The sequence below is a fragment of the Sardina pilchardus genome, chromosome 20 (assembly GCF_963854185.1).
Source record: "Sardina pilchardus chromosome 20, fSarPil1.1, whole genome shotgun sequence".
In the NCBI taxonomy this organism is placed as follows: Eukaryota; Metazoa; Chordata; class Actinopteri; order Clupeiformes; family Clupeidae; genus Sardina; species Sardina pilchardus.
In genome coordinates, this window is record NC_085013.1 from 7286621 (window position 1) to 7299120 (window position 12500).

The 12500-nt window shown below is 44.6% G+C and overlaps 1 protein-coding gene across 1 annotated transcript in view; it reads left to right on the forward strand.

Annotated features, from left to right (window-relative positions):
* gabrb1 (gamma-aminobutyric acid type A receptor subunit beta1) overlaps nt 1-12295 on the forward strand; it is a 43099-nt gene extending 30804 nt beyond the window's left edge. Inside the window, exons 6-9 of the mRNA XM_062522881.1 lie at nt 3452-3586; nt 4471-4623; nt 5111-5361; nt 8191-12295. Coding sequence (XP_062378865.1) covers nt 3452-3586; nt 4471-4623; nt 5111-5361; nt 8191-8541 — 890 coding nt within the window. The 3' untranslated portion in view covers nt 8542-12295. The remainder of the gene's footprint in view (nt 1-3451; nt 3587-4470; nt 4624-5110; nt 5362-8190) is intronic.
* Nucleotides 12296-12500: the final 205 nt, after the last annotated feature.

Below are 12500 nucleotides of genomic sequence, written 5' to 3' on the forward strand. Positions count from 1 at the left end.
GGAGGTTGGAGGTTAGCGCAAGGTCCCAGGGGCCTCGCTCTCACCTCGGCAAAGCGAGAGGCGGTGCAGATTAGAAAGACAAACTTCAGCACTTTCCCAGCACTCTAGTGCAGCGCTGGCCCTAGCGAGGCGATGCCTCGGCCTCATCAGGCATTCCTCGCGCGTACACACCCTGCTCAGGGTGGCCGGTCTCCGAGCGCTCTCTCTCCCAAAGAACACTCACCCCAGGTACACCCTCCCAAAACTCCTCTTACTCCCTGTCCCCTCACAACGGCCCTTTTGGATACCAATTATAGCCAGTGATTCGGCAGAAAAAATATATGTTATCCCCCCCCCCCAGTCTGGCTCCTCAATTCCTGGTGCATGAATCATTTTATTTTTATTTATTTATTTTATTTATTTTTTTTTATCAAGTATAGGAACCCAGGACTAGAGAATAGAAACGTTTTTCTGGAGAGAGACGCTCAGTTGAATCAGGAAAAAGGGGAGAATGGTCAGTGCTCAGTAGTTTTGTCACAGACTGAGAGATGGAGAGTGGTGAGCAAAGCTGCGGTGTGTCGCTGTTTCTGATTGAGATGTCGTCACTGTGCCGGTCGTAGGCTTTTTCTTCCCCGTGCCGGTCTGGTTTGTGTGAGTAGGACTATCTGAGGAGCTTGGTCGGAGGCACTCCTTGATATGAGCGTCTCAGCATTTCTTTTTTTTGCCTATGTGACTTTTTTTGTCGCTAAATTGAAACTGTTGGGGAGGGACCCCTCTCATGTCTCGTGTACCTCTGATGAGGACCTTCCTCGGGTTCCCCTTGCCAAAGAACACGCTCGGGCAGCGCAGATGCTGCTGACCCGTGGGTGGAACCTTTTTGTGTTCCGATAAAAAAAAAAAAAGAGAGAGAGCGAGCGAGCGGCTCTCCCTCGTCTTTTGTGTACACCATCTGTTTTGGCTAATTAGCGTAGCTCTTTAACCAGGAGGTAGAAGTAATGAGTGGAATCAGCTGCTTCTCTGTGCGCAGGTGAGGCTAAAGCAGCCGTGGTCTCCTCTTTGGGGACCCTAATCGTCTCACGTTCACGTCGACTTTGGGCCGATGTTCAGACATTAGGGCTTATCTTGTTCTGGTGTGGTTCGAATTACAGGAATGCAAGTTGGTCCATACACGCATTTCCTTTGTGTAAAAACAGCAGTGCAGTGAAGGTCAATGTGTTAGTCATACGTTAGCCTTTCGGTGGACATCCTTACCATATTCATTGCCTATACATCAGGTTTCATTTAATGTGTTTTTTTCCATTTCAGCCATTTCTTCATCATTTGGGTGAGTTGTGTTGCATTATCTCCTTCATTGCTCTAATCACTATTCATTGCTATTTCACCTCCCCCTTGTAATCTATTCGTAGTCATTCTTACTTCTCACTCTTCCACTCTTCTTCAAGCTGGATTTCTCTCGATCCCCTCAGTACGAGACTACTGCATTACGATCCTCGCCCCTTTTTTTTTTTACCTCCTCTGAGTTAACAGAGATTCTGTAAATTCCTACGTTGAGGAAGTGTTGACAATTCTCCAGCCCTAGTCTAAATCTGGCAGAATGTTAGGTCAAACATGGCACGTTAACGCCAACTAACACGAGAAATGAAAATGCACCCAGCTCTCGTTTACCACGCACGAATGCACCGTGTATTAGCACCATCCTCCGTACTTGCTCATTCTGGCGTATTTGTCCTGTGTTTGTCTGCTTTTAGATATTTTCTACTGCAATACACAGACATGTGTTTCCTATGAGTAACTATCAGAATAGGTCAGTAAAAGTATTCTTTTTTTTCTCCCTTTAAAACACGTCCCATTTTCTACAAAAGCCATTTCAAGTGTTAGTCTCTAGCACCGTCCTCGAAGGAATAAGTGACAAAACAACTTCACGGCTTGCGTGTGCTGGTGTTAACATGGCGTTTGAAGTAACTGTAGGGTTTTTTTTTTATTATTTCTAGAACAACTGTGCTAGGAAGCACACTCTTGTTTTCCCAAGTTTCATAGCATGAAAAGTCTCCTAGATTTCATGTGCTGAGCCTGAGAAGCCTCCAGATTTTTGGCACGGGTCACGTTAGGAGCGCTCACTTGGCGCGTCCTCAATTTCAATCAAATCTTCACACTTTTGCCAACATTTCCATCTGTTCCTGCTCGTGCTGTGAGCTTAGCATGCCATGTTAGCAGGTTTGTAGCATTAGGTAGGAGACCTATCCATGGCTGTGGTGTGCAGATATCTCCGCTTGTCAAGCATGTGGTCCTGACATGTAAGTCCAGTGGAGCAGGATTACAGTTTGTAGTTAGCGTTGGTGTAGTATCCCCTACCATTAAACTGGCCTTCTCGCTCTCCCTCTCTCTCTCTCTCTCTCTCTCTCTCTCTTGATATCTTTGTCTATCTCTGTCACCCCATCTTTCTCATCCAACAACTGTGTTTCTCTCTCTCTTTCTCTCTCTCTCTTTCTCTCTCTCTCTCTCTGTCTCTCTCCCACTCTGCTGGAGTGACAGACAGTGTTAGTAATTGGGTACTCGCTCTGCTGAACACACATCTGTAGTTATCAGATGTTCCTGTCGTGTCAGCGAGCAAAACACACATCACCAGACTGGGGTCACGCACACACATACACACACACACACACATACACACACACACACACACACACACACACACACACACACAAGGCTGACCAAACACAAATGCTACCGTGAACCGCAATATGCACACCACTTCCTACCTCAATGAGATCACATATGTGGAAAGGTCTTTGGCAACATGTGATCCCCATCGCTGCAGCAAAGCAATGGATAGCGACCCTGCGCAATGATTTGATTGAATTGCCCAGTGTTGTGATTGGGCAGTTTTTTGGCTGCGCTGTGTTGTGTAACAACTGGACGTTTCCCATGCCGCGTTGTCATTTGTCCCCCTCTAAACATTTTTGCCACTCGGGTTGGCCACTTGCCTCCGCTTGCCCTCTGCCCACAGAGGACGTTGGGCTGATATTTTCTCATGGCTGGGAAGGGCTGGGAGCGCATTTGCTAATAAAGTGCTAATAGTGGGAGCCCGCTGAAGAGGCCGGTAGATAAGCAGTCCGTCCGTGGGGACGGAGAGAGACAGTCAGCCTGGTTAATTACTGCGAGACCTGCTCCAACTCTCACGGCCCTCGCTGCCCCTAACAATCACAGAAAAGACAAATCACATCTTTCCCCCCCTCTCGCGCTATCTCTCTCATTACTTTTCTTTCTCTGTCTCTATCGCTCGCTTTTGGGCCCCCCCCCCACACCCCCCTACTCCCATCCCCCTTCCTCCCTCCTCCAGACTCCTAACCCCAGCCACCCCGCCTCGCCACTGTGCTCTTAAATCGTGGTGATGTGTGCGTAGCGTAGCCCAAGGTCTGACCCCTGCTCCAGTGCGTTGGAATGACGACGTGCTCCTCTTGGCTTTTTGCAGACGGCTACACCACGGACGACATCGAGTTCTACTGGCAGGGCGGGCAGTCGGTGAGGGGCGTGGAGGGCATAGAGCTGCCCCAGTTCTCCATCATTGACTACCAAACCCTGTCCAAGAAAGCTGTATTTGCCACAGGTACATGTTTTAATCGTTGGTAAATGTGGCCAGGGTTTTAGTCGTCGTCCAGTTACTGTGAGAGAATACTGTCATCGTAAGCCAGTCGACATAATTGCAAAAAACGCCTTTTATGTTCAAACTTGTATTGCGAGTTTGTGCGTAGGGATGGATTCGGTCAGATCTAAAAGTCCTGGACAAATTACACCAAATAACAGATGTTAGGCTTTTTAACCTCCAAAAATAGGCACAAAGTAATGAATTAATTCGCTTTGTATTCTTGCATAATCCACGTCTGCTTTTCCTTCCTTTGTGTTTGTGTGTGTGTTCATATGTGCCTTTATTGGTGTGTGTGTGTGTGTGTGTGTGTGTGCGTGCATGTGTGTGTGTTCATATGTGCATGTATTGGTGTGTGTGTGTGTGTGTGTGTGTGTGTGTGTGTGTGTGTGTGTGTGTGTGTGGTCATATGTGCATGCATTGGTCTGTGTATGTGTGTGTGTGTGTGTGTGTGTGTGTGTGTGTGTGTGTGTGTGTGTGTGTGTGTGTGTGTGTGTGTGTGTGTGTGTGTGTGTGTGTGTGTGTGTGTGTGTGTGCGCATTCATATGTGCCTGTATTGGTGTGTGTGTGTCTGCATTGGTGTGTGTGTGTGTGTGCATTCATATGTGCCTGTATTGGTGTGTGTGTGTCTGCATTGGTGTGTGTGTGTGTGTGGGTGTTTGTGTGTGTGTTCATATGTGTGTGTGTGTGTGTGTGTGTGTGTGTGTGTTCATATGTGCCTGTATTGGTGTGTGTGTCTGCATTGGTGTGTGTGTGTGTGTGCGTGTTCATATGTGTCGGTATTGGTGTGTGTGTGTGTGTGTGATTGTGTGTGTGTGTCCGGTTCCACGTGTGTGCGTGGGGTGTAGGTTCGTACCCTCGTTTGTCTTTGAGTTTTAAGCTGAAGAGGAACATCGGCTACTTCATCCTGCAGACCTACATGCCCTCCACCCTGATCACCATCCTGTCCTGGGTCTCCTTCTGGATCAACTACGATGCCTCCGCTGCTCGAGTGGCTTTAGGTTTGTGGTGTGTGTGTGTGTGTGTGTGTGTGTGTGTGTGTGTGAGTGTGTATGTGTGTGAGTGTTTGTGTGTGTGTTTCGTGTGTGTGTGTGTGTGTGTGTGTGTCTTCGTGTGGTGTGGAGAGTCCCAGCCACTCACCAGTTTCTCCCTCGTTTCTCTCTGCTTGTGTGAGTCGGTGAAGAACGTATTTATTTACTCTTACTGTCGGCGCCTCGCTACATCATTTCTCCGACGTCATTTAATAAGCATGACATAATTTACCTCAAGAACGCTTTTTATCATTCTCTCTCTCTCTCTCTCTAATCACCATCAGTCTCTGCCTCTCTCTCTCTCTCTCTCTCTCTCTCTCTCTCTCTCTCTCTCTTTCTATCACACACACTATTTCAGTCTCTCTCTCTCTCCTTCCCTCTCTATCTAGGCGCGCACACACACACAACACCTGACAGCCATTCCTCACATGCACACTTCTCCACCCCTCATCTGCAGGGATCACTACCGTGCTGACCATGACCACCATCAATACGCACTTGCGTGAGACGCTGCCCAAGATCCCCTATGTGAAGGCCATCGACATCTACCTGATGGGCTGCTTCGTCTTTGTGTTCTTGGCCCTGCTGGAGTACGCCTTTGTCAACTACATCTTCTTCGGCCGCGGGCCCCACCTGCAGAAGAGGAAGGCCGAGAACGCTGCCAAGAGCACCAATGAGAAGCAGCGCATGGATGCCAACAAGGTCCAGGTGGGGAGATGTTCACAAAACCTAGTATGGGTGGCGTTATGTTATGTTATGTTATGTTATGTTATGTAATGTTATGTTATGTTATGTCATGTCATGTCCTGTCTTGTCATATCTCATCTTGTTTTGTTTTGTGTTATCTTGTTATGTTATGTTATGTTATGTTATGTCATGTCATGTCATGTTATGTTATGTTATGTTATGTCATGTTATGTCATGTCATGTCATGTCATGTCTTGTCTTGTGTCTTGTCTTGTTTTGTATTATCTTGTCATGTTATGTTATGTTATGTTATGTTATGTTATGTTATTTTTGGTTTATGTCAGGTTGTGTCATGTCAAGTTATGTCATGTTAATGTTATTTTATGTTTTCATGTAATGCTATGTCATATTGTGTCATGTCATGGTTACGTATGTTATATTATGTCATATTATGTTATGTTATTTTATGTTATGTTATGTTATGGGGTTGTGGTATGTCATGCCATGTTATGTTATGTTATGTTATGGTATTGATGTCAGTTGAATATTGTAAGACACAATGTAAAGGGATATGTAATTTGTAGTCTCTAGTGTGTGTGTATGTGTGTGAGTGTGTGTGTGTGTGTGTATCATAATTTGTTTTATACACATCTGGACACCGGTAGCACAAGCACACACTCTGAGTAAGCTACATTTTTTGACCTTGAAGTAATGACATCGTAACACATCTCCAAATTGATTTTTACCAAGGACATCAGAATAACAACATAGGCAAATTAGTCCAGCCCAGATCGTTAATATGGATATCAGTGTATTTATTTCTGCGTGTGGCTCCTGTTAAATAGAGAGGGTGGTTGCAGTTTTTGCACCCTAGTTTTAAGGAGCACAGTTGTCCCCCAAGGGTTTCATTTCTTTCTCCTCAACCCAGAAACTTTGTTTATCAGCGTTGCAGGGCTCCTAAAAATGTGTCTGTAATTTGGCACTTTGAATCTCTTTTTGACAGCATTGCCCAACTTCAGACATGCTGTAACCACCCTCCATATAGTATGAACTTCCGCAGCATTTGCTGTGCTGTGTCAGTGAACATTTGTATCATGAATAAATTCCTGAGTGTTTTTTTTTTCCAGTTAGGCAGTTTTCCGACAGGCTGGGAACTAACTCAGATAAATTGTGACTGTTACGCATAAACTAAATTTATAAAGGAGGTTGCAGATCAACAGTAGCAGCAAAAATGAAAGATGTGGTCTCATTTTAAGGTCTGGTATATGGATGCAACACAGTGTTTCGTAGCAACTTACTCCAGACAAACTCCAGCCATATTAGGAGTCAGTCCACCCCCACAGGCGTGTACTGTATGCACGCCAACACTGGACTGGCCTGTGGATGTTTTTTTCCATTTTTTCTCAGAATATATATTTTTTTTGGTGATAGCCATCACAATATGATGCCAGCTAGTTTAAGCAGAATTTTAGATGGAAACATCCTCTCCAAGTATGTACTGTAAAAAGGGTTTTGGTAATGAAGTGACCCCAGAATTATTCTATTTAGATCTACGTTTACAATTTATAAATCTGTTTCTTGTGGCAGTCGTGGCTGCCATCTTCACCACACATTACTGGAGGCTAAAAAGACATCAGTATTGTGAACACAGATTGCAGACTAAGGCACTGAATTTTTTATGTGGCAGTCATGTGATAGTGACTTTAAACTCACTCTCTTATGCAAAAACTTGAGCTGGAACAATGCTGCTATTTCTAAAGGGGGTGAGATTGCACCCGGGCTGTCTGCTGGTTTTCTTTGATGCCTAATTGGTTCTTAGCATCTAGCACATACTCTATCGCTACTCAGATTATTGCGAAAAAAAGAGCCCTTGCTACAGGAAATCTGATTTTTGCATAGTTTAGCGGTTTTCTGGTGCAGTGTTGTCCAATTTAAGGGGAGTGGTGGACTTATTGTTACAGTAGTTAGACACGGACACTAATGCATTATGACATTGTATTCTTCCATATCAGTCTGAATTGTGTTGAGATGCCCAGGGTCCTCCCCCTGCAGTGTTATGGCTTTTCACATGTTTAAAAAGCTGCGCACTAAGAGCACATTACACTACTGCTGGTGTCACACGAGAGAGAGAGAGAATGGCCATTCCCCCTTTCTTAGCCCTCTCTCCTAATGAAGGATTACTAACATGCCTATGGGTCTTATGTCTTATGGGATTACCATTGCCTGGGTTTGTTTATGCAGGGTGTTATGGATTCTGCAGAACATTTTAAAAGTGGTAAGTTAGTAAGTAAGTGACACTGGACCGAATTGGATGGGATCCAGTCCTTCCCTCACCTCACCAACTGTCCCTGTCTTAAGGTTTTAAGATATATTTCTTTTCATTGCAGTGTATCACCACATGTTGGTGATACACTGAGATCCCAATAAATCTGATTAGTCTATACTGAATGCATTTCATTCATTCAATCATTCAATCATTCAATCATTCATTCGGTCATTAATTAATTAATTCATTCATTCATTCATTTAACCTTTATTTATTCTCAGAGGTTCATTGAGGGTAGTCCTCATACAGAAACAATTAAATAATAAGAGATTTAGCATAATAATTGTGGTTAACAAAACACAGATATGTGCCTAAGTCAGTAGTTAAAGATGGCTTCTACCACCTCATGCCACCATTTGCTATTTTCACTTCATTACTTATCACTGGAAGGTGTCTCCCCTCTGTCATTGCCGTCGCTTACATGTCTTCTCATTCCTCTCTCTCTCTCTCACTCTCTCTCTCTCTCTCACTCTCTTTCCTTCATCTCTCCACCTCTCTGTCCCTCTCTCTCGGGCCTCCCGCAGGTGGACGCTCACGGGAACATCCACCTGGCCAACATGGACCTGCGGAACGACATGACCGGCGTGGAGATGCTGGGCAGCCTGGGCGGCACCAACACCATGTTCGCCTACGACAGCGCCAGCATCCAGTACCGCAAGCCGATGACGGGCCGCGACCTCTACGGCCGGCCCACCCCCTCGCTGGAGCGGCCCCTGGGGCCCAAGAAGAGCCGCCTGCGTCGCCGGGCCTCGCAGCTGAAGGTCAAGATCCCCGACCTGACGGACGTCAACGCCATCGACAAGTGGTCGCGTGTCATCTTCCCCATCACCTTCACCTTCTTCAACCTGGTCTACTGGCTCTACTACGTGCACTAGACGCTCCCGACTCCCCCCCCCCACCCCCACCCCTGCTGTTGTTGGCCGCTCTGGGCTCTGCTCGCCATGTCTGTCTGGCAAAGGAGTCGCTGCGTGTCGGCCATCATTTAATTATGACTTACTTGGAGGTGGAAGGAACAAGTCCCAAAACAGGAAAAAGGTTCTTTTCAGTGTACATACATTTGAATATATAAAAATATAAAGACCTATATAAATATATATATATATGACAAAAAGAAAATTATAATTTAAAAGAGGAGAACAAATGTTTAAAAGAAATGTAATTTATTAATAATTTCTCTTTATCTTGGCTTTTACTCTGTTCATTCATAGAGATAGTCTAGTTAACATTAGTCCAGAGAATTAAGACACAAACTCAACTCAGCACCTGCATTTGTGCCAAACACGGATCGCAGAGACTGATCTTCATCACGCAATGGCTTTTTCCCCCCCTGCAGGGAGACTCATGCTCATCCACAAACACACACACACACACACACGCACACACACACACACACACACACACACACACACACACACACAAGCAGACCTCCATACATACATACACACATACACTTGCACACATATACACACATACTGTATGAGCAGACACACACACACACAAATACACACACACATTTTGCATGCCACCAACTAACCCAGACTTTAAAAAAAATGAAGAAAAAAAAGCCCTGAGCAAAATCCGAGAAAAAAAAAAGGAATGTTTTTTTGTGTTGCTGCATCCCGTGAAATTCGCCAGCCATCTACAGGGTCAGACATGAGCTATAGTGTCTGTTTAAAACCACATCCTGCTTCTGAGTTTGTCCTTTTAGAAACTGCAATTTAAAAAAAAACAAAACAATATTTCGTCGACGGCTTTTCTGTTTTGGTTTGGTTTCAGCTCTGCACAAACTAAGTTAGTCTTCACACCGAATCCTCATCTCCCGTTTGAGACTATGTTAGGCTTGTTGAAGAGAGGGGATGAGAGGGTCTCTTGAGGGTCACTCCACACGCGCATTCACGACCCTCTTTTGTGTTCCGTGCATAGTGCATGTGTGTGTGTATGTGTGTGTACAGACATGCTATTTTTGCACTAAGAATTCAGCTGCCAGCTTTTTCTCTCTCAGCCAAAGTGAGTGTAGATTCCTATCACACACACACTTGTGCTTCTCCAGTAAAAAAAAAGACAAATCAGAGACACACAGGAGGGTATGAAATTAGGATCTGTAATTGCTCTCCAGAATCAGATTTCAGAAACAGACAAAAAAAAAAATCTAAGTAATTCTCACAGTGTCTGTGAGTATGTAAAATGTAATTTTCTTTAAAAGAAAACAGGTAACAAATGACCGATGATGTCACCGTGCTTTCTTAGAGTCACTCGTACACACACACACACACACACACACACACACACATACACACATACACATACACATACACATACACATACACATACACATACACATACACATACACATACACATACACATACACATACACACATACACATACACATACACACACATACACACAGACACACTCAGACACAGTCTTTCTTTCCTTCTCTTTCTCTCTCTCTCTCGCTCTTTCACTCTCTCTCACTCCCGCTCTCTCTATCTCTCTTTCTATCACACACACATATGCACACACTAGCACACACACACACACACACACACACACACACACACACACACGCACAAGCCCTCTGAGCAGCACACGCCGTACAATTGTTGGATGAGTCCATCCACATCTATTAGGTTTGTTGGGAGCATGTGTGAGCCATGCATATCAAGTAACACATTGCACATGCTGAAGGACGCACTAGCCCCTGTTTGGTTTGTAGGATTACATTTTCTTAGACCCCCTTACTCCCCCAAAGAAAAGAAAAACCACTTAGCTCAACATTCCTTATAGTTTGGTTCATAAAAGTATTTCAAGTTATTATCATTTCTCTTGCTCCACAGTTAATCTCAGAAATTTGATATTGTAAACAAAGATGAATTCAGTTTAGAGTGAACCTAACACAGGCCTCTGTATCAGCTGCCAGATGATCTTGGCCACCTTGGCTGTCGGTACGTATTGGAGATGATCTAGGGTCAATATAAGGGAGTGTCCTCAACCATCGCTAAGTACAATCAGCCAGCCATGAGCTTGATTGATTTATCTCAGGCTAGGGCTAAACGCTCAGGGTATGGTTGTGCTAGCGGTTTTTTAATCGCGGTTCAGAGCGACGGTTTGAACTTTCTTTCAGTCTGCTGGAAGGTCAAGGTCATTGGCCCATTCATGTGGTGCATCTGCTACCTTGGCTGACAGGGAAAAATATATAATAAATACATTTAAATATATATATATATACACACAAATGTAAAACGGACAGACATCATCTCAATTCGGAACAAGCGGAAACAGAAGTCGTAGAAAACAGGAAATGATTTTTAAAAATCAATAATTAACGTATCTCGCTTTCTCTTCTCATGGCTGAATTTGTGCCTTGATACGAAAAAAAAAAAATCTCGATATTTTACAGGGTTTCACTTCAACCTAGTGCATAGTTTCAACTGAACTACTTGTACTTTTTTAGAGGACAAAAAGGAAGTGACCGACAGGTGGACTTAAGCTCTTTTATGATGCTATGTATTCATAAGTATCCATTAATAGTCATCCATGTAAATGAGTAGTTGGTAGTCGGACATTCCAGCGTTTCCATGACAATCTGTGATTGGGAGGGAACCTGCTGTGGGAGATTGGGATTTTGGATCTGGGAGGGCGAGAGGTCAGAGGTTGAAGGTCACCTTGCCAGCCTCTGTTCCCCTCTCTCTCCTCTCCAGCGTGCCAAGAGGAGCATCTCCAGTCTGCTGAAAACACACATATGCACACACACACACACACACACACACAAATCATACACACTCTCCTACCCTGCACACATAGCCTCTTCCACACACATAAAGCATGTGCATGCACATGTCACAGGAGCATCACATCTCCCTCTGTCACACACACACACAGACATACAGACACACACACACACACACACACACACAGACACACACACTGACACAAGAAAATAGCACATACATGCCTCAGCGCTGAGACTAGACTTGGTATGACTCTCAGTGCTTGGAGACACACACACACACACACACACACACACACACACACACACACACACACACACACACACACACCCAGACACTCACACAGACACACAGACACAGACACAGACACACACACACACACACACACACACACACACACACACACACACACACACACACACACACACACACACACACACACAAACACACACACCACATGTCTAATCAGCTTCATTGGACTGGGATGTCTACCACAGCGGATGCCAAAAAAGGGTGAAGATTTCATAAGGTTCCTTCGAAGCTCTTACAGGATACTGACTGGGCTCAATTGTGTATAATTGCTGTAAACTTCACTCACGCTCTCTTTTTTCTCTATGTGCTCTCATTGCAATGTGTGAATGCATGTGTGTGTGTGTGTGCGTGTGTGTGATATGCTAGTGTGATCGATTATGTGTGTGTATGAGAGGATGTGAGAGTGTGTGTGTGTGTGTGTGTGTGTGTGTGTGTGTGTGTGTGTGCATGTGTGCCTGTGTGTGTGCGTGCGAGTGTGTGTGTGCGCGCGTGTGTGTGTGTATGCGTGTCAGCATATGGATGCAAGCACACTTGTACATGTAAACTCCAGTGTTCCTGGAATTTGAAGGATTCAAATAAAATATCTCACCAAACCAAAATGTGCATCTCTGAGAAGTCTGTGCTTCTGCTGAGCATCCTGGGAAATATCAATGTTTATGCTTATATTCATGTTTATGGTGTTTGGCAGATTTGATATTTGATTTATAGGTCCGACAGGAAATGCCTGCACAGTCTTCCTCTTCACTCCCATTGGCTCAGAGCTTTTTTTTGCACTGCACTGATTGGTTG